General features: G+C 45.8%; 2 protein-coding genes across 7 annotated transcripts in view; one reads left to right on the forward strand and one right to left on the reverse strand.

Moving 5' to 3' along the window:
* The window catches only part of VTCN1 (V-set domain containing T cell activation inhibitor 1), a 21,066-nt gene extending 12,528 nt beyond the window's left edge, over positions 1-8,538 (forward strand). For 2 of the 5 annotated variants that reach the window (XM_065626893.1, XM_065626884.1), the window contains 3 exons: positions 2,398-2,676; positions 3,393-3,554; positions 8,299-8,531. In XM_065626893.1, the coding sequence (XP_065482965.1) occupies positions 2,398-2,676; positions 3,393-3,514 (401 nt within the window). In that variant the 3' untranslated portion in view covers positions 3,515-3,554; positions 8,299-8,531. Of the gene's footprint in view, positions 1-2,397; positions 2,677-3,392; positions 3,555-8,298 lie in introns of all 5 variants that reach the window. The other 3 variants (XM_065626912.1, XM_065626875.1, XM_065626901.1) reach the window with 3 other exon arrangements.
* On the reverse strand, positions 6,207-22,260 carry CTC1 (CST telomere replication complex component 1). 2 transcript variants are annotated; one of them, XM_065626830.1, is made up of 25 exons: positions 22,195-22,260; positions 21,971-22,119; positions 19,236-19,482; positions 18,122-18,318; positions 16,996-17,140; positions 16,210-16,509; positions 15,910-16,038; positions 15,373-15,599; positions 13,710-13,884; positions 13,425-13,625; positions 13,063-13,189; positions 12,746-12,860; positions 11,936-12,404; positions 11,579-11,668; positions 11,151-11,294; positions 10,795-10,865; positions 9,919-10,028; positions 9,423-9,588; positions 9,093-9,173; positions 8,849-9,008; positions 8,306-8,370; positions 7,888-8,050; positions 7,614-7,740; positions 6,506-6,663; positions 6,207-6,415 (listed from the first exon to the last, which is right to left on the reverse strand). In XM_065626830.1, the coding sequence occupies exons 1-25, from the start codon at positions 22,213-22,215 to the stop codon at positions 6,386-6,388; spliced, it is 3,867 nt and encodes a 1,288-aa protein (XP_065482902.1). In that variant the 5' UTR covers positions 22,216-22,260; the 3' UTR covers positions 6,207-6,385. The 2 variants fall into 2 exon arrangements, with proteins under 2 accessions (XP_065482902.1, XP_065482910.1); XM_065626838.1 differs by lacking the exon at positions 16,210-16,509.
* Positions 22,261-22,313: the final 53 nt, after the last annotated feature.

The following is a 22,313-nucleotide window of genomic DNA, read 5'->3' on the forward strand; positions in this document are numbered from 1 at the left end:
CTGATGCCAGGGGCTGTGTGAGCGGTGCCCGCTCCTCCAGTGACCACCCTCAGGCCCTGCACTCCCGAATAGGACTAGGGCGGTTTGTTGTTGTTGCTGTTGTTTTGGGGTTTTTTTGTAACTTTTCCAGAGTTTTTTCTGGCCTTACCCGCTCTTCCCACATCCTCGTTCCAGAAAAGATTATTATTTTAATACTCTCGGTTGTCTTCATTCTTCTATTTACCACGTAGTCTACCAGCTACTTAACTGACTAGAAAGAGCCCCTAAGAATGGGAGTAGCTAACTGATCCAGATTTGGTACCTGTTAAAGATAAAATGATAGTTTTTTCTCTCTAGAATTAAGACGTATCTCCAGCCAGGAAAAATCGTAGCGTATTTAATTTTTTTCCTGTTTTTCTAATGTATTCAGTTTTTTAAAATGACTATGAAAGCACAAAACTGCCTGTATCATAGGTATCTGAAGTACTACATATTTCCTAGAGTTATCATTCACCTTATTAGGAGTCAACCTCAAAACAAGCATAGACATGAATTTTCACTTGCGGGTGCTTAACTCTTCTGAACCCTCTGGGCTTGGCCACAGTGTTCACCGCTGGCACAAAACAACACACTCCCACTGAACTCAGCAGTATTTTACCCCTTCCTGCAATCTCTGAGTCTTTCTAATGGAACTGTGGTGAGTTACACCAACTATACGATATGGATAATGTGAATCTGCACAGGTACTCCCGGTGTTTCTCTATCCGGCTTTTGCTGGGATCCCTGAGGTCCCAGCACATCTGATGATCCCTTGAGCCCAACAGCTCAAGTTCGGAGAGGAAGAACTTTTAGGATGGGTGACCACTTTTGTGGTGAGGCCAGCCATATCAGCAGCACAGAGGGATCCTCTGTTCTTCAGGCCAGTCATGGCAGGACAGAAGTAACCAGCAGAGCTCTCGAATGAGGCAGGATGCTTTTCTGTAGGTCCGGCCTCCTCCTTTGGCCCAGCAGAGTTGAAGCACCAGGAGGTGGGCACCAGCTTCTGTGCGAAAGCTTGTGACAAATGTCTTGGAGGCACAGCCACTTCCCCATATCACTCAGATGGAGCCTGTCCTGGGACAGAATGGCAACACAAGAGTCGGTGTCACAGAAATGTCTGGCCAGTGTTGTTTCAAGGTCTCCCACTTCTCACTGAAAAGTGTGTTTTCTGCTCTGTTGCCATGTGAAGCACTTTCTCCAGCAGTGAAAAAAAAAAAAAAAAGGATGCTGGGCTCACAGCCCTCTAATCTTGCAATGACAAGGTTGTAAGGACTGCTAGGGACTACAGCAGGTAACAGCAAGGCCGGAGGGCTTTGGCTCGTGTCTGAGGGGTCCTTAAGTCCCATGGGCACTTGGTCTCCTACCCTCCTTGAAAACTTGTGAATCTGCCTGCTTTTGTGTTGCTTGATTCAATGTTTAAAGTAATACACACAGAAAAGGCATTAGAGAAAACATGTGAAATGCTGCATCAAGTATTATTTCCATCGAAATCAGTGACATCTGCTGTCCTAAAAAACTCTTGTTTCTCTTCACATATGCACGTGTGGGAAATACGATGGATGTACAGAGATCAAGGCTAACAAAGTTTTATTTGAGAGGGTTTTTGCTTTAAAACATGGCTGAGTTTGCAATAGGCTTTGAATGTCTCATTTCATCTGGCAATATTGAGGTAAATCCTGCAGCTCAGGCCACACCTTCGTCTGCCCTCAGCCCCAGCAGGTGCAGATGGAGCTTCCCTTGGCTGCAGCCCCATTTAGCGTCAGTCACATCACGGAGCTGTATGTGCTGGTCAGGCTCCCTTCTCAGTCAGCGGAGAGGGGGAGTCATCTTCCCCTGCCCCTAGTATCTGATAAAAGCAATCATTTTTGTCAAGCCTCTCCCTGCTGAAAATAGCAGGTGACTCCTTTCAGCCCCCAGCCTTCAGCAGAGTGAGGCTGTGTCGGCTGTGGTTCTTGCCCAGGGAAGCTGAGGGTTTGGCAGACATGGGCAATCTCAGTCTGACTAGGTCCTGAGCTCAGTATCCTCTGGGAGGCTGGGTGTCCAGCAGCTCTCCTGAAATGCTTGTTTTAGGAGCCCAGGACCCAATTCGTAACTGGTAAGCAGAATTAAAGACACTAAAGCTGTGCCACAACCTCAGCAGTTCTTGTCAATCTGGACTAGGAGTCTTTAGATCCCATATAGCCACATCCCAGTAGCCCAACCTGTACAGACCTCTGTCTGAGCCCCTGTGTTTTGTTTGGCTATGTGCGGTGCTGTGATGTTAAGCAGCAAGTACCCTAGAAATATCCAGGACTGACCAGCAGATGCAATTGGGTGTTTCATACCGAGTTCCTAGACATTTGCCTTTTTCTGACTCTCCCCCCTTTTTCCCTCCCGAAGCCTTCAGCACCCCCAAGGTCCACGTGGAGAACAGCAGCAGTGGGGACATGTTGCAGTGCGAAGCACCACGCTGGTTCCCTCGACCGGCCGTGCACTGGACAGCCTACAGCGACACCGGGGAGTACCTACCTCACGTTGCCAACACCAGCTACGAGCTGAATGCTGAAAACATCACTCTGAAAGTGGTTTCCTTTCTGCACAACATTACTGCTAATGCCACCTACACCTGCGTGATTGAAAACAACATTGCCAAGGCTACAGGCAACATCAAAGTGACAGGTAGGATTTAACACCACCCAAAGACCACAGACATGGGGGGCGTAGAAGAGAGTTTATACAGTGCACCTGTGTGCATCAGGGGGAGGCTGACAGCACCACCACCCCTGTGCCAGAGAGTGGTTTAAGTCACGGAAGGGACTGAAATTCATGGTTAATCCAAGCCTCTCTCTTTGTTCCTGGGGTGATGGAAAAGGTCTGTTTTGGTCATGTTATTTCAGATGTTTTTCACGGTAATAATTGCTCCCTTGGCACAGGGACAGAACTGCCAGGGAACTGGGAAGGAAGGACATACTTCAAAAGAATGTATTCCTTTGAATGTTAGCCAAAACCAAAACAGCCAACCAACAACCCCAACCTTCGATGCTTTCTTTAGCCAGTTCAGCTTAGATGCCTTTTGTATACCAAACCAGCAGGCCCCTTTAGTTCTTACTAATGACAGTCTCTCTGACTCCAGCCCACCCAGTTTATTGAAAAGGCCACCTTATTCACAGGAATTCAAACTTTCCCAAAAGTCTGGATATCTTTTCTTGTTCCATATGAGAAGGGTCGTAACTCTTGTACACTGAGGGCTTCATAGCAGTGGGTCACCAGCACAAGAGACAGGGTCTATTTTTCTCAATATTCATAAAAATTGTGAAGAATAAATATACACACTCATTTTGCCTTCCCTGCTGTGTTCCCCATTCTGGTAGCCTCTTGCTGTTCTTCTGCTGCAGATTTCAGCATTACAAGGAGGACCAACTTGCAGCTGGTGAACCGGAACACAGAGTCAGTGTCCTCTTCCCTTCCAGCCTCTCACTGGATGCTTCTACTTCCCCTATATCTGCTGTCGATATAAAGCGTCTATAAAACAATCAGAAACACTGCTGGACCTGGAGGTAAGCCTGGAAAGGGAAACTCGTAAATGTATATGCTCGGTGTATGTGTAGACTTTTTGATGTTTTATTACAGCAGCAGATTTATCTCAAGCCTGCCAGAATAGAAGGATGTGTCTTTCCCCTGTGCCCACCTTCTCCCCATCCCCAGCTTTAGGTGGGACACGTGGCTTGTCCCTCCCACAGGCTCCCTGCTGGCTTCTCCCATCACTTTCTGCAACTTAGAGATTCTTCTCTTACACCATTGACTGTCATCTCTTGCTTGTCTCCTCACTCTCTTTTCCTTTCCTCCTCAACTTTCTCTGCGCACTCTCTGAACCTTGGCTATGGTCCATGTGTGCAAGGTAGCGTGGACTTTTTCCTCTCCCTCCTCCCGAGGCTGCTGCAGTACAAGCCTTGCTTGCACCCGCTTTAGTCAGACAACTCCACTGCACACGCAGCACCTTCAGTAGACAGCACCTAGTAGGAATACCTGGAACAGGGCTAGAGGGAGCTGCCAGCCTGAGCAATCCCATCAGGACCTGGAATAAGGAGGGCTGTGGACAGTCAAAGCACAGGACAGCTGCCTTTGGTACTCACCAGCTTTGGCTTTGGGTGGTAGGCTCTAGAGGTGAACTGGTGATGAACTGGAGAGCTACATGGAACCAGCTAAAAGGAACACCTCTGTCTTTCCATGTGGAACAGTTACTACAGCTACCCTGGTGGCAGGACGCGCTTCATGCTTTTGTTCCTCTTGGGCTGAGAACTTAAAGAGCTCCTCACATTTCCAGAGCATGTAGTAGCACAAACATGAAGCCAGATGATTTCTCTCTTATATTATTATTTCTTACCCATGACAACAACAGGATCCTTTGTTTGGCTTCAGAAAGTAAGGAACACATTAAGGAGAGTTGCATAAATAAAGGAAAAACACTGATCACAGGAACAAGATAAGTTCTCTTGTCTGAAGTAACCCAGCGACCAGAATTCCGATTATAGGCAGAAGGTCAGAGACAAACAGGAAAAGCATTGCCTTCAATGCATCTGAGAACTGATCCTTCAAACTCAGAGTACTAAAAGCAAGGAAACCTTAATTCCCTCCAAAGAGATTTGATTAATCCATCTCGTGTCCTGTGATTCTCTGAACACACTAATAAAACTATAAATAAGAGAGCCAGTTCATCTATTTGGTCTTCTCAGAAGACTATAATCAAAATCACCCTCTGAAAAGGATTTTGTGAATGGCAAAACACTGAGGGATTAGAAAATAGCCAACAGGCCTGGAATAAGAGTTATGTCTTCAACCTGGCAGACAGCCTATATAAGGACTAATGATTGCATTTGTAATGTGAAATAGAAGAGGAACAGGTGAATAGTAAGTGTAGCAGCAGACAGAATAACAACATACATAATGAGGACAAAAAGAGGGAGACTAGTAAGATACTATTGGAAAGTTCAAGTGTTCAAAACCAGTTCTTAAGCACAGTTACAACTATAGAGACAAATTTTCCTCTTTTGTGTGTGTGGTTTTAAATGTCTCTATTTCTATAACACTGTCTGTTACGACGTTATTCATATTACAGGATTACTTTCAGTTGCACTTTTAAATAAGATTTTTATCTCTTAATTTACATCACTTACAGTCAACATTTTCCTCAGGCTGAGAGTTGTCTTTTTTGTTTGTTTGCTTCTATGTTTTTGTTTTGTTTTCTTTGGGGATGGTGGGGGGCAAGCTTCAGCAAAATCATTACCCTTTCACAGAAAGCACCTACAGAAGAAAGACTGTCACAGCAAAACGTGTAGACCTTTTACTTTCAGTTGTTTTGGCAACCTTCTTAAGGTGGCATCTGTCAGGTCTCTTGTGCTACTTGCGCTTTGGTTTTAGAAGTGGCCAAGCAAGTCTTGAGAGGGAAGGTACTTTACACACACTCAGTAAACCCACCACTTGAAGTTTAATATAAGGCTCAAACTAAGGGTGAAAGGGGAAAGGCAGGGGGAAACACTGAACAAACAAACCCAAAATAGAGTAGCTGTTCAAATATGCTGTCTGTACACGGAGTAAGGTGGAGAAGTGTGTGGAATTTACTAACCTATAGCAGAAGATGAAGGATCTGGATGTTATTTTGCGAAAAGCAAGTGCAGAACACTTGGTCATCACAGGAGAGGAATCTCTTCAAATGGTGATCCTGTTGTATCCATTAGTCTGCTGTGCTACCATGGATACTGACGTGTGCCATTACAGACATTCCCTTCCTAATCAGGAACAAATGGATAAGCCTGTACCACATTGTGAATTTGTACCACAGCTCACTGCCTTCCTCTTGTTACTAGCCCCACATAATGTTCAGGCCACTGTTCAAGATGCGAAACAATGTTCATATAGTCGTGTGATTTAGTACCATGATTTAGTTTCCAAACAGTAACTTATTCACTTCCTTTCTTTTCTTGGAGGAGGGAAGTGCTTTAAAACCATCAGTTTGATGATTTCAATTGGGTTAAGAAGACTATCCCTTGTTGCAACTCTACAGTTCCACATGAAGACAGTGAATGACCTGCAAAATGCTGGGCTCTGGCTCATAAACCAAGGATCTACATTCTGCCTCATTCCCCATATAGCAAGTAAACCATAATACCAAAACAGACATGGTGTTATTTAAACTGTATTTTAATGGCTTTATTCAGTAGATACTTCCACATAAAATATACACAGTGTGCCCTATGCCCAAAGCAACTGTTATCATGTGGAAATATTGAACATCTCTCTTCCAAAACATAGCCTAGTAGCAGTGATGGCAATGGTCCAGAATGACCATTCAGGAATTCCACAAGTCACAGCAGCTTCTTGATTGCACCCTTCACCCTGTGCTCACAGGTCCGTGCTCCCACTGGAAAGGAAATAAAAAAAGCTCCCAATCCCAGTAGGTATTTCCATAGTTCCTCTCCCACTCGGAGAGATGTTAAACAGTGGCTCTCACTCGGCAGTGAGCAGATGTCCTAATCCTCTCACTGTTCAGATAGCTTAAGGCATCTTGTTCCACTTCTTCCACATTCAGGCACAGCAGGCTCAGCCGAGGTCCCACTTGTGACACAAAGTCCACTTCACCACACCGAAAGTTTCTCAGCTGCAGTGGAGCTGAAGGGGAAAGATAGAACCTTTAACAACATAGTACAGGGCTCCCGCTCTGTTCTAGCACACAGCTGTAGAAGTTTCTGGAAGAGGGAAGGTCTTGCAGCAGCTTCTTGGCATCTGCTAAACCTCAAAGGACAGCATGATTAATGAATCCAGGATGTGAGCAGATGAATGCATTTGGCCAGAATCCCTCCAGCCTGGAGGAAACAGACATTTTGTGCTGTGAAATGTTGTGAACTATATACGTGCTGCTCACATAGCTGATGCACTGGGCTTTGTATCTTTTCTCACTATCAGCAGCCTGGCCTTACAGACAGTGTTACATGATAGCCAAAAGATAACTTCTCCACAGCAGAGCATCCTCTGGTGAGCTTAGCAAATCAACCCCTACAGCACCTGGACTTACAAGTCAAGCACTAGTGTTAGCCCAAGCAGCTAAAAAGAATGTCCCCTTGATGCAGCAACTGCGTAGTTGTGGCAGCCTGAGTTCAGATATCAGCACCCATGAATTCCAAACTCTTCAGAACTTTAAATTCCTTGGCCATGGTGAGGATTTCCTGGCCTAGTCTTGACTCTACCTGACTAAAGTCAAAACCCGCTTGATTTGAGAGGTCTGCACAGTAACTCTGGCTGGCCAGAACCCTGTCACATTGAAGGACAGGGAACCTTGCTCTAAAACAGAGAAAGTTTTGTGTGTAAGAGACACTCCACAGAAATAAACCTGTACCTTAATATTGGTGGATGGGAGGGCAAAAAGGGGATGCTAATAAAACATGTTCTCTCCTGCCACCACTACCACACACATGCACACATAGCCCCCACCCACAATTCCATGGAAATCCTCCAAAGATCTTGCTTTGTGTGCAGCGAAGGCAGCTCTCCTTCCCCAGCCTGGCGAGACAGCTCCTCCCTTCCTTCCCTAAATATCACAAAAGCCAACTGTGTTTGCTTACCAGGCTGCAGAATCTTGGAGGGCTTCCTGTCTAGGCTGAAATCCAGCAGGATAGGGCGACAGATGAGAGGACTCCTGCACAGACTCCTTAGGTAGCAAGCAATGAGATCCTCAGGTTCCTCAACACACTAAGGAACGAAAGGGTGTGTTGCCAGTGAATGTGCAGAGGGAACCAGGGAGCCACTGGAACACCCACAGCAAAGGGAAATCCAGTCTAGCTCAGGCTCGAGCCCAGCATGCTGCAATTGCTACTGCTACCAAAATAACCCACTCACACCAGTGCCAGTAGCTTCTCCATGCTGAATGGACACTCTGCCCCTGCTCTGCACACAGTTCTGCAGAGCTTCCCACTCGAGAAGGCTCAGGCCCAGCATTGCTGCCACGTGCTGGTTCCTGCACAGCACAAAAGCTTCACCCGTTCCATCCTCTACCAGCACCCTGCGGAAAGAGCAGGCAGATTAAGATGCAGAAGGAGGTCAAGACAATGCCTGGCATCCTCACAAGGGTCATGTCCCAGACAAGGGATCTCAGTAAAAAGAAAGGAATGTTTGTTCACATCTGGGAAGACATGACAACTCTAAATTCTGTCTTTGCTATTCTGTCCACATCCCATCCTTGATCTGATTTTTCCCTCCCCTCTGTGGTGTAATTTGTTCCCTCCTACCCACCCCTTCCCACCTCTACAGCACTTACCGTGCACTGGCTTGCCTGACTCCTGTGTGTGATGGACATCGTGGATTGTCGCGGGTGCATCTCCCCTGAAGGAAGAGTAAAGTTGCAGCTATGTATGGGTGGGTATAAGAGAGAGAAGGGGAAGGGCCACTGCTGCTTTTAACCCTCCCCTAATAAAGTACACAAAGGATTAAAAAACATCACTGCATTTTCAATGAGTGTCTTGGGAAGAGTTTGTATGGGGAGAAAAATCATCTGCTGCAAGGTGCTGACACCCAACAGCAGTGAACATGGGAAAAGCAGAGCATTAACAAAGTAGGATTCTCCTCCTGAATGTCCTTCATCTCCAGTACTAGCTGCCAGCCTGCCTGATATCAGATGCACACTTCTAATTGGTTGTCATTTTGGTCCCTTTCTAATAAGCAAGTCTGTTTCAAACACTGGAAAAAGACATTTTGGAATTGGGATAGGAACTCCTCTTTTCTCTACATGGTAGCAAAGGATGTGTCAGAGTAGAAAATCTGCCAGGCTCCTCACAAATTATCTCTGTGGAAGCTTGAATACCTCTTTGAAGATGCTGCTGCAAAGTGAGCAAACCCATTGCAGGGACAGAGTCAGTACACAGGACAAATGGCATAAAATCCGTGCCTGAGGCAGGTGTTGCAGGTGAGGCAGCAAGTTGGACAGAAACACTAGTCGGGGGGACGATCCTTCTTCTGCAGGACTAGAAGAAACAGGAATGTGAGAAGCTTGGAACATAGAAACATTTCTTGGGACACTGTAAAGTGGAAAGAGACCAAGGACTCACCCTGAAGGTAGGTGAAAAGCTGGTAGAGATATGATGCTTACGCAGCTGGAGGCAATGTAGGTGCAGTAAACATTATGGAATCTGCAATAGGAAAGCGTAGATGTCAGGAAGAGCTTGTAGAAACCAAACCGCTCGGTTTTCTTGGCATGGCTGGGCTGGTCTTCATCTGTAGCATAGTAGGAAAATAATTTGCAGCAAGGGACTGGGAGACAGGAAGGCATGCGCAAGGGATGAGGAAAGTCCACAAGATGAAAGATTTAGAGATGGTTTCAAAGACAACAAGAGACGTCAGAACAGGGGCCCAGATCGGGGTTCTAAAGACCAGGGTACCTGGAGATTTTGCGTTCCAAGTTCTGGAAGAGGATCTTGGCTCCAGGTAGCAAACCCCAGAGATGCTGCAAATAGGTGGCAGCAATGTAAATGTCCACCACACCAGGGGAGCCTGGAGCAACTGAGATGCTGAGCTTCACACTGTGATCACTGGCTAGCAGACTCCCTGTGGAGACACAAAACCACACACATGTTCACATGCAGGTAGCATAGTCTGTCACCAAGCTGGACCTGCTAGAGGTGTTTTCTGTCCCATCACAATGAGGCTATCACTGTTCCACCCCACAGATTTTCCAGGTACAGTATTCCCATTCCTATCTCCAACACACTTGCACTGTAGTTTCCCACCCCGCTGACATGCAATGGGATGCAGTATCTTGGCATACTTCTACTATCCTCAGATACAGAAGCACAGTTAGCCAAGCACACTGTCTCTCTGAAACACGAAGAAGCAAGAATCAATCGGTTGTTACCTGACAGGCTGTCACAATCTTACCTTTCTGCTTTTGAAGGCCAAGAGTCACAGATGTCTTCTCATTCTTGGGAGAGGCACACAAGGTCCTCTCCACTATCTCACCAGAGAAAGAAACAAGGGAACCTGTGAAACTGAGAGCAGACCGGGATTTCTGTCCTGCCTGAAGACAAAGGGAGTGGAAGAAGGCCTGACACCAAGATTGTCACAAAGACAGGAGGCAATAGAATGTTGTTGCTTGATCCCAGTTTCGGGGGAACCTGCCCTTGAGCACCTGAGGTACTGGACTGAAGTGAGCTTGCTGCAGTGTACCCCACCCAGGGACAAGAGGCCCCTTTAACTCACTTTCTGCTTCTTCAGGCTCAGCAGTGAAAAAGAGAGGGATTACAGCCTTCCTATTTGCTTAACTCCTAATTGTTTTTCTTAATTAAAGGAAGAACTCAACTAAAGAAAAACTCAGTTTACCATAAGGCACTGGTGAAGATTTCAGCAGGCATGCATATCACCCCAGGTTAAACGTACTTTGAACAGAAAAGCTTCTAACCCCAGTATTTGTTTGAACAAGTTATGCTAAAACAATCAAAACACAAAAATTTTCCCTGCTGGGCCTGTTTCCACTTCTGACAGGAATTTAGCATAGACCTTTAGAACCTAGTCCACACTAGTTGTAGCTCAAACATTTTCTGGGCACCATTTTGCAGTTTTGTCACCTGCAATCCCTTTAACTTTGATAAACAGGATGGGGGCAGTCTGGATTACTTGCACATAGGAAGATTTCCAAACCATATTCCTAGGGCAGATAATTCACCACTGTTTAATGTAGTACTGCCTCCAATAAAGACAAATGCAAACCTACTCCCTGAGGCACAGTCACATCTAATTTGGGACAGACCAACATACCTGTTGCTAAGTACTTCTGGAATGGAGGAAATTCTCTGGTCCATGCCTCTCAGTACCGATCTGACTGCCAGCTGGAAGTGAGGGAAGCAGGGACTCAGATGGATTGTAGTTCATGGCTGTGTCCAGCTAGAGCAGTAAAAACAAGCTCTGCATGCTTAGAGCTACATCAAGCAACTGTTGCTTCCTCCCTAGATTAATTCTGAAGCAGGAAAATGTGAAGCCCAGCAGCAGATTCTGACGGAGCTTAGAGCAGAATGGTCTCATCAACAAGACATTCTGTAGAGACAGTTTTCTGAGCTAGTTCTGGAGAGATCTAGGTCTCCTGTGAAAGCCCAGAGCAATAAGGTACAGCATACCTGGTGTTCAGTCAGACAGGAGATCCATGTCTCATGCTGTAAGTGCCAGGTATCTTGGATAGGCAGACACAGGGGGCAGGATGACATGTTCAGGAACTTCGCTGGCACAGGTGGAAAACAAAGCTTGTCAAACACTTCCAAGTCCTGAGAGAAGAGCGATAAGGCAAGAAAGAGGACTATTAAAGGAAGGAGAAGAAGGCTATATAGGAAAAAAGGGCCACTAAAGAATGATGGTTTACAGAAAAAAATATCCACTGAACTCAGAGCTCCGTGAATTTAAACCAAACGGAACTGAAGCAGTTCCTTGGCAAGACCGACGGGAATTTGAAGCCTTGAAAAGAGCTTAGTCATCCTCTGACTCCTGAACTCCTACATGCAGTTCAGTAAAACTTCTCCAATAGGAAACAGCAGAACAACATCTCTCTTACCGAGCAGTGGGGCACAATGAAGCGATACAGCCCTTCCAGGTGCAGAAATGGAAACCATCGCAGAGACTTCCCCATGAAGAGCAGTAGTGCCTGGCGGGGGAGGGGAGGAGAGAGGGGAATTAAAAAAAAGGTGATGAGAGATGTTAGGAAAAAGGTAGAATGAAAAATACAGCAAGAAGAGAGCGAGCCCAGCAGAGGATGTCTTGTGTGAGAAGTAAGGTTAGCATCATCAAGGATAACCAAGACAAAAATCACTCTCATTGATTAGGAGCCTAGATCCTTAATTATCACACAAGCTCCCTGAGAAGCCAGTTCCAGCCTTATCAAACCACCCCTTAAAGCTGTCTCCTGCCTCACTTCATGCCGTGTGACGCCCTCTTCTCCATCACAGCTGGTCTCCTCCAGCTCCAGTGGATTCCCAGTTTCTCTGGAGTGGCTCCAGAGCCGCGGTCTGCCAAGCCACAGCACAGTGGCTTGGAAACTGCGCTGCAGCTCCTGTCCTTCTCTCTCTCTATCTCCTTCTCTTGGTAGCTGGTAATTGCCTAACATAAGACCCTCTTTCTGGGTAACCAAGAATAGGCGAGATACACAGCTGGTTCTTGTAGTGCTGCTCTGGCCCTTCTGACAGTCCTCAGCGCTCTGAGTATCTGGCTTGGGATCCTCCAATTTCAGCATTTTTGCCTCTGGGGTTTCCAGGTCAGATGTTAAGCTGCCACCATCATTCTTCCTCAAAGAGGAGCTGTTCCGACTCCTAAGGCCTTTCCGGATTTGTCCTTCAGCAGCGTGGAGAACCTGAACATCCTCGAAGTAGAACTGCACATAGACACTGAAACAACAAACAGTGGCAGTGAAACTCCCTGTTCCTGAGAGGGGCCTCTCTGAAACAAGTGGTTTTCTGGGAAAAGCATTTCTGGTGAGTGCCCTGCAGGTGTTCAGCAGGAGCAGCAGGAAAGGGTGAAGTAGAAGGCAGCTACCAGGCTGGGAGTATTCTGAACAAAATGGAGGTGGTGGGTTTGTTGCTGATAAAGAACACCTTTCCTGCAAATAGCAAAGGACAGTTGCTTTGGCACTGAAATATTATGCTGATAAGCAGCTTTGCCATTGTCCAAAATAGCTGTGGAACTGCAGAGTGATTATTTTAATTGGGCGCTGAATAAAGGGACTTGCCTGATTTTTTTATCCCTCACATACTCCAGATTTGCCAGCTGCTCCCAGGAGGGAAAATCAGTCTGAAGGAATCTTTCCACTACAAGCTGGTAGTTTTCCACCTGCAAGAGTGATCCTGCAAACACATCAGAGAAAGGTGCTGAGCTAATAAAAAGAGAATACAAACCCAGCATGCTCAGTTTCCTCATTTTGAAGTCACGGGGCCAGGCGGTCACAGTTCAGCATCTCCAATACCAGGTCTCCTCTTCCTTGTTTTGGAGCTGGATGGCAGAACAGCAAAATCCCAGCACTCTCAAACTTAGCTTAGTGGGACATACCTAGGAGAGCCGTATGGGCAAAGGGGCTGCCATCCTTATGGGATATCACGCAGGGAAGTGTGCTGGTCTTGTCCTGCAGCTGGAGGGAACTGCTCCTGGAGGAGACTCTCAGCACACCCAGTAGTATCTGCAACAGAAAGGAAGCTGCAAAGAGCATCAAACATTTCCCACCTTTGAAGGCCATAAATCAAAGTGTGTGTAGCAGCGGCACAAATTCAGCCTGTGTTCAACACACCACAGGTAAGAAAAGCAGTGTCATTCCCTAACAGGAGGAACAAGGGTGCATCAGACAGGGTGCTGGAAGGCATGGGGGGAACTGGGAATGCTCAAGGCACAGACAGTAAAGGGAAGAAGGCACTTACCAGTTGGGGCTGGAAACTTCCTGCTGAAAGTGTGCAGTAGGACCAGGCTAGTCTGCGATTCAGCTCCTGGGTGCCCATGTGCTGTGCCTCCAAGGGGGAAAGCAGCTGTGATGGACTGAAGCCTTCCCAGCTCTTCTGCTCTGCCATGCGGCAAACTGCAGACAGAGACGGGGCCTGGCACAGAGGCTTCAGGGTCACACACTAAGGAAAAAGAAAGAAAGAAAGCATCAGCTGAAATTCTTCCCATCAGACAAACAGGAAACAGCTCACAGAGCATTTACTCACCTTCTGCAGTGGACACTGGTGTATTTTTGCTAGGATTTCATTATAAATATCTCTTGCTTCCTCTCTATCTGGAACCACAGCTTGCAGAAGGGGGACAAGGAACTTCTCAGCAGCTCCAGGGTTTCGGTGCGTAGAGCTAAGCAACAGTGTACGGCGCCCAAAGAAACAAGAAAACCTGAAACAAACAAAAAAAAGACATTTAGAAGTATTAGCAGTTCTCACGTCTTCATAAGTTTTGCATGTAAGTCAGGGATTCTTTCTACTTGTTATGAGTGAATGTGCTCTGTAGGACAAGAACTAAGAAGAATGTAAAAAGAACATGAAGTGATTTTAAAAAGGAACATTTAAGGGCAATGCAGATTTATGTCAGGCAAGCAGACAAGGAACAGGAAAATATACAGAAATTAACAGACTGGCAAAACCTCGAAACTCAAGTGGACAAATAATCTCCCTGTAAGTCACACAAATGGATCTCTGTGCATTTCAGCTAAGCTTGATATGATTACTCATGTTAGGTATACTCGGCTTTCTGCTACAGGATGCAAAAAAATCACAAGACAGAAACAACCACAGACTGCTGTTGTTCCAATATTTTCCTTGCATTGCGCTCCTTTCAGAATTTAGCTTACTGCTTTTGAATGTCTGGAAGTGATCACGCTGACAGTCAAAATAATGACTTAATAACAGAAAGTGAACTCAAATAAAAAGAGATAGCAACTAAATCACTGGAACAATTTTCAAGTAGTAGCATGACTTAGCAATCACGTTTAAATGAAGTAAAAAAGCTAATAAAAACTGAAACCTATGGCTAGTATCATTCCCAGGGCAAAACTAAAGCTGTTTTATTGGAAAGCATAACAAAAATTCCACAGTGCCAGTAAAGCCCAGGAAGACATTCTATAAACTGCTGCTTGACTGCCTGAGATTAAATATATACATTTTAGTTTTTAAAGTCCAAGGCAGCAGCTACAGTGATCAGCCATAACTTTTCCAGAACAAACACAAATATTTTCACTAACAGAACCCAGAAGTAAACCCAGGAACTGGCCCACAGCTGCCATGCAGAGTGCAGCCTTCAGGGAGAGAAGGAAGCCATCTGGAAGACCAGGAGATAAGTAAGTAAGTGTGGGAAGATCTGCTAAGACAGAGGCTCTCAAATGAATACTTACACTACTAGCAATACTCAGAATATCTAAAAATGAGATGCTGAGTAGCCAGGACACAAGCGCCTTTGTATCAGTTGTGATCTGGCTGCAGCAGCTCTTTCCAGCTCCAGCCTCAGTGCCCATCTTGATTTGTCAAGCAAACCGCACTGGCAGCACATATCCCTATGGTGCTTCCATATGTCAGGATAAAACTTCCTAGGCAGAAGTAAGAGAGCACACGCTCTGGAGTGCTGCAGCTTCCTGAGAGCAGTGGGCTTACTGCATATGCACTCGAAAAATGTACAGGATTTTCTCTTAAGAGCAACTGCAAGGTACAAGCAACTGGACATGATGTGAAATCTAGATGAATGGCTTATTTAGGCCAGCAAACCAGAAGTAATTGCTGCTGCTACTAGTATCCAAGCACAGTAATTTTGTGCACCCTTGGTCTAGAAGGTGTCCGGGTAGCCTATAAAGCATATTTATGCATAGACCAACTTCAGAAAAACTGTCCTCACCTCTCCTCAAATGTCTCCAGGAGACTCACCAGCCAGAGGTAGAGTGGCATACCAAGATTGTGGCGAAAGAGCAGCTGTAAGTAGAGATTTCCTGAAGAGGTCGGTGGCTGATAGAGGATGCTGAGCCTTGAAAAACTCTTCAGCACAACAGTGCTGCTCAGGCAAGCACCAAGTACAACGAAAGGGAAGGATACCAGAGGCTTCTGCAGGAGGTGGACATCGATGAGCTGAGATACACAAGACACACAACTTAAGAGAGGAGATGACTAGTCTGCCACCACTCCCCAAAACCGCCACCCTTGTTACTCTACTGGATTGTCTATAAATCCAATGGGACTGAGGGACCTGACTCTGCTTAGGAAGGAATCAGATAATAATTTTGACTCTTATGACCTAGACAGTAAGATCTCAAATTTTTTTCCAGATACTTGCTGAAATAATTCCAATGTTCCCATAGTCTTCTGTTGACCCACACACTTGCAAGCCATCCCCAGTCTTTTCCACTGAATGCTTTATGTTTCATAATTCCCAGCTTACCTCCACACATGCTCCTGGTCGGAGTCCACGTGCAGAGTTCAACAACTGCTGGTAAGCGAGGCACAAGCAGACTTTGTCATCCAGTAAAAAGAGACCAGCTTGGACATTGAGTATTTTGGTGACAGTTCCCTAAATGGAAAGTAAACAGAAAGTTACAGGAGTGTAGAGACTCTCAGAACATAAGAGATTCATAGGCCCAAGCAACAGGAAAATAAAGTAATGATGAAAATAAGACCTTGCAGGCCAGGAGCTGAAACCCTAGACGACAAGTGGGCAAAGGCTAACCCTACGAATCCTTACCACATATGAGATGATCTTGGACTCTTTGGTTGATCCTGGCCTCTCTTCAACTCCCAGCTCCAAGGAACCACTGAGCTGCTCAGCAGTCTCAAGGGAAGAAGATGGAGTGGATTCTCCTTGCCAAGCACTGTCCACTGGCTGCTCCCTCACCTGCTCTGCACAGTAGGGCAGAAGGCAGGAAGAAACACCAGTGACAAACACTCTGTGTCCAGATTTCTTCAGGCTGGACACGCTCAGGCCTGTTATTGTGTACCTGTGACCCAACTGGAGGGTATGATGCCATGCCAGCTGGTTGGGCTTCTAGAGCAGAGAAACCAAAATCAACATCAGCATCTCCTGCACTGGAAAAAATTATTCCTGACTCAAATAACCCACTCAAAAAACCCTTTTCTTTAAAGAGGACTACCTTGCACTTTTAGCAAAAGGGTGATATCTGCAAGCTGTTCAGGGATACTGCAACTGCATGAGGGAGAAGGGCTGTATTTCTGCAGGGCATAGAACTAGACTTCTTACATACAAGGCTGCATGGAATGACAAAAAAACCCACCAAACAAAAAACCACACACACACAGAGAAACCAACCAAACAACAACAACAAAACAACCCCCCCCCCCCCAAACACACAAAAAACCAAAAATCAAAACAGCAATAAACCCCACCATAATAATTAGTAAAAGGAAGAATAAACCAAACCAGGAAGTCAAGGGAGAGCTTCAAAGAAATAATCAACTAGCACATTCACAGATACAGATGGTGAAATTTGTGAGCAAAATTCCAAGGTCTTACCTGCACCAGCACAGGGAACAAAACAGCTGAGGTGAAGCACTTCAGAAACAGAAAGAAGAATGTCTTGTGGCTAATACAAAGCAGAGGCCCGAGTCTGGCCAATTCACCTGCCACAGTGAGTTTTGATCTATCCTTACATGGAATCCTACAGGGCAATTGAGGAGGCAAAAGAAATCAGAGATAAAAGAAGAACTTACGTATCACAAAAGCAAAATAAACAAAATATGCAGCATGCACTTTCTGGAAATAAAGGACCATCTCTCAGACAGGTTTTCAAAACAATATTTGGATAAAAAATTCTTGCTTTAACTTTTATATACTAAATCCCTTTGACATTTAAAAAAAATGAGAGCGTACACTGAAATATGGAAATAGTTTTCTTGTTTAGGTCTGTTGAGTTAATCAAACACTTAAGCTTAAAGTAAGTTTCCCAGAAGCAGATAAAACCAATTGAAACAAAAGAGAACTAAAAAGAAACTAAAGCAGCTTGATTAGTGACATCATTATTAAATTACACCAAGAATTCTTTACTCAAGAAGAGAAAACATGATCCAGCACAACATGAAATTATCAACTTCAGTAAGATTTGCAATTCCACTAGCTATATTTTCACATACTGTCAGTATTATTTCTGCTAAAGACAACAATTACTTTTATCAATTGGCATTTAACTGGCACCTTTATCTCAGCAATCTGATAAGAACTTGACCGGTGGTGTATACTCATTTTGTATTAGAATCTACAACTACTTTCAGTAACATTTTTGGTTCACTGTAGGTTCAAAAAAAGAGTTGTGCTAATCTAAAGAGTGGATTTTAGCCTCAGTGAAAGCTGAATCATCACTTTGTTCTTATGTCCTTTCTGTAGTATCAATATACATCCAGAAATAATGAAGATTTGTCTTATTTTGTCAAAACACAGAATAAAAACTTCCAGTAAAGTCCTGGAAGACAGCTGATTAATGAAAAGTGGCTTTGTTTTATAACTTTTACTTCCACCAGTCACTGTTATGTTTCCACTTGTGGCAGAAACTGAATTGGGCTCTTCCTAAGTCAAGTGCTCTTCACGGTACCTGCCAAACCAGAGCAACAGTGCTATGATGGAGTTGAGCCTGCCAGGTGCTTACCTGGAGGTGAGCAGTGGCTCAGCTGACACCGGGTAGGGGACTGGAATGCTGGCAGGTACTTCCTCTGGGGGATTTACTGGCACTGGATCCACCAGGATTTCCAGGTACCCTGCTGCTCTCTGGTCTATCTGTGGTATATATGACCAGCTTGGGAAGAGGAACAGTGACTCCAGCCACTCAAATTCAAAATGCAGGAGCTAAGACAAAAGATAACGAGATAAAAGCTTGAGATGAGTTACAGTATGTTTTCTCAGCCTTACTTAAAATGTTCATTACTAATCTGCCCTTGCATGCACATCACAAACTCTTGTACTGCTGGGCTTCATTACTTAACGAGAGTAGTGGTTTTTGCCCACTCTCTTATCCTGCATGGAGAACCTCTGTCCTTCGAGATGCAAATCTGGAACAGACTTGCTGAGCTCTACAGCTAGCATTTCCTGGGTTATAGTCACACCCTTCTGGCAAGGTGATAATTAATTCACTGCAAGGCTTAGTTATTTTTAGACTATTTTTCTAAAATTCTCACCTGCTTTCTTTTCCCGTGTTTTCAGTTAGAAGTTCATACCAATATAACTTTTTCCTAGTCTTCACCTCCTTGGAAAGCACAAGCTCAGTGCTGTTTCATCACCGCTCTAGGGGTTACCACTTATCTATACTCGCCTTGCAATGACCTTCAGAAGGCTTTTAATTCAATACCACTGTCATGAAAGCTATTATTTCCTGAAAGTATGTCATCAATGCATCACTGAACACCCAGTACAACTCTCCAGAAAGTTATTTCTGCTCCACTAGTTGGAGTTCAACAAATAGATGTGAATGCTACGGCCTCCAGGTCTCCCAGGCCACATCGTACTGTTGAGAATCTAACAGAACTGTACATTAGGCTGTCTCTTTTTTCCAGGCCAGCACATCTAATATTTTTTCTCCTAACAATGACCAATTTGGCATGTTCTATCCTCTCCCCAGGATACGAGCTTGCTGATTTGCTGCCCATTGCATAAATGTGTTATTTCCCTTGCTAGAGAGTTTGGCAGACCATTTGAAGCCCCTTATGGTCTGTAATGCTGTCCCAGAAGTGGGAATAAACACAATATCCCTCAGACTGAGGACATACCTCACACGGAATTATCCCAGTATTGTCTTTCACATACAGGCAACCATCTACCAATTTTTCTTTGTTCTCTTGCCTTCTATCTGTTAAGTAGCCAACCAAGATCAGGTAAGTCCTTGGCAAAGCACTCTGCATGGGCAAAGCACCTTGTCCTTGATGTGCCCATTCTTTAAATTCATTAGTGCTCCAGGTCAGGTGGCTGCAGCACGGCATGCATTGCCGATGCTGTAGGTCAGAGATGGAGATGAAACTGGAAAAAAAAGAAAAGCAAGAATATAGAAGGATGTAGGAAAAACTCAGCCTGCAAAGTTTGGAGATTACAGTGATCATTACAGTGGACGAAGCTTAGCCAAGTCAGAAGAACCTTAGCTACTGGCATGGTCTGATGATACCATATGGCAAGAACCAACTCATCCATTAGCATTTATCAATGATCTCTCTCAGCTCAGTCAACACGTCTGTTCTGCTTGAGCATCCTCTCTGAAAAAAGAAATCCTTTGCTACTGTGGTTACCTGAGCAGGCATGCAGAAGACTTGCAAAAATAACAAACTGAGAATTAATAAAATGGAACGTGTTTTCAAAAACATGTGGGAGGAGGTGGGAAGAAGAACAGTTATTAGTTCAGACATTTTTAGCTTGAATAGGAGACTTTGTGAGAAAACCCCAACAACTGCTCAACACAGTTCAAGTATCAGTAACAAACACAGGCTAATTCCATCATTTGGTACTAATATTGCTGAACTGTAGTAAAAGCAAGGTTAAACAACTTCTAGATGAAGATTGTGAAAAGTCCTGGAATAAATTCTCTCCTCTGGATAGCTTACACAATACAAAACTGAGAGACAGCAAGCCAGTAATCTGAGATGGCCTTCGCTCATAAGAACACAGCTAAGCTAGTCCTGAATCTTTCCACCTACCCTCCTGGCTTTGGGGAGGGGGAGGGAGAAGGAGGTGTAACATCAAATCAACCACATGTGAAGCCATCCACAGTGTAGCACCTATCATGCTTAGATGGACCACAGTAAAGAATATGAGAGAACACAGCAGCATCCTCAGTACATTCTATGCCTTTTCAGTGTTTACATGATCATGGCAGCATCCATCATCGTTGCTTACATCCTGGCTCTCTATGCTAGAGAATTAACAAAAGTCCTCTGTCCGTGCTAACGTCAACACTCAAAAAGTGAATACAAACCAGTCTCCAGCTAGTGATTTTGGTACTTGTTTCCAGTGAGGTTAGCTGACAATTTTAGATTGTGAAACTGGAGCTCTATTCATAACACCCACTTGCTCAGTAGCAGGATATCATCAAATTCAGAGAGTATGAATTTGAAGAGTTTCTCTTGATTAGTCAGGTATCAAAGGTTCAAAGCCAGAAACTAGTCTAGACAAGTGATGGGTCTGAATCAGCTATATATAGTATTTATATCAAAAAAACCCAAACCAAACCAAAAAACAGAAGAGGTAAACTTATGCAGGTACTTATGTTGTATATTTGGCAGGAATCTGAACAGGAGGGAGATTAGCTGAAAATGACATAAACAAATTGCTTCATCTGCAGAGACAGAGCAGCATGGAGAATAATTCTGATATCTATGATCTACATAGTGCTGCTCATGTTTACATTGCGTGTGCTGACTGCTTTTTGGGAGAAACCAAAATGACAGCAGTCCACTGGATGCCAATTAGGACATACAGAGAACTAACTGGACCCTCTTCTGGTGCTCCAAAGCCTGATGGTTAGCTGTGGATGTAGCGTGCTGCACTCAAACAGATCGTTGGCCTCATACAAGACAAATGCCAACTACCTTCAACTCTTCTCTATGAATTCGCCTGAATATAAACCAAATTCTGGTTTAAACATTGTACAATATAGTCTATAGAAAAAAGATGGCTTAGATGAGAGCAGTTTAGCTGCTGTGAAAGACTCACCATCTACATTTACAAATTGCTAGTATAAAATTAAAGGCCACAAGTCCCCAATCAATTCCAGTTGCTTTGTCCCCAAGCCAGCTGTGCCAGGGGTTTTAATAGACATTTTCCCAGTGTAAGCTGGAGCAAGAGAGGAATAGATCCAGATGAGCCAAACCTTCCAATCTAAAGGTCTCTCAGCAAGTTGTGTGTTTTTTATGACGGTAAGCACCCAAAAGCCTTTTACCACGCTATCCAAGATTCTCCCGTTATGAGAACATGCACTTGAAGGCAGATCTCAGCTGGCCAACAGCCTCGGAGGCCAACCTCAGGAACAGTCTCCTGAGCATCTCGGCAGGATCCAGCTGGGAAGCTGCCGTGCAAACGCCGTGCAGTACAGCAGCTCGCTCTCAGCGAGATGCCCTACTTTGGTTACGCGCTCTACCTACCACAGAGTAGCGGATACGGTGCTTAATCATACCGCAAGAGCGACCGGGGATGCATCGAAGCCAAGCAGCCGCATGCGGTTACCCGCCTCCGGCAACATCCCTCCCACCCCCAGCATCCGGGGCGGGCAGCGCACACGAACCGGCGGCGCTCCCGGGCCGCCGTGCTGAGCTCCCGGCAGGACCCCGCCAGCTCCGCTCCGCCGGCCCGTGGCTGCGGCCGGGCCCCACGCGGTGGGGCGGCGCGGGGGGAACGACCCCGCCGGAACGTGTCGCGCACGGGCGAGGGACGAACGTGGGGACACCCCCCTGCTCCGTGCCCTCATCCCTCCCCGCCCCTGCGCTCGCCCCCCCTGCCCTCCTCTCCGCCCCGCGGTCACCTGTATGCGAGCGGCAGGTCCCCGCCTCCTGCGCTCCTCAGGCACCGCAGCACCGCGTCCAGCGGCGGCGGCTCCGGCCCGCCAGGCCCCTCGCGACCCGGGAGCGCTCGGCGGATGAAGTCCCGAGCCGCCTGCAGCCAGCACTGCTCCTAGGGAGAAGCAGAGAAGCGGGGCTTCAGCGCCGTGTGGCGGGGAGGCCCCGGAGCCCCTCGCGGGTCACTCACCACCGCGCTGGGCTCCGCCATGACAGCACCAGGCCGGGCCGGGCCAGGCGGCTCACGGCGTTGCCATGGCAACGCGGCGGCGGGAAACGCGCAAGGCCCGCCGGGAGCGCTTCCGAGCC

This window comes from Caloenas nicobarica, chromosome 1, assembly GCF_036013445.1.
Source record: "Caloenas nicobarica isolate bCalNic1 chromosome 1, bCalNic1.hap1, whole genome shotgun sequence".
Taxonomy (NCBI): Eukaryota; Metazoa; Chordata; class Aves; order Columbiformes; family Columbidae; genus Caloenas; species Caloenas nicobarica.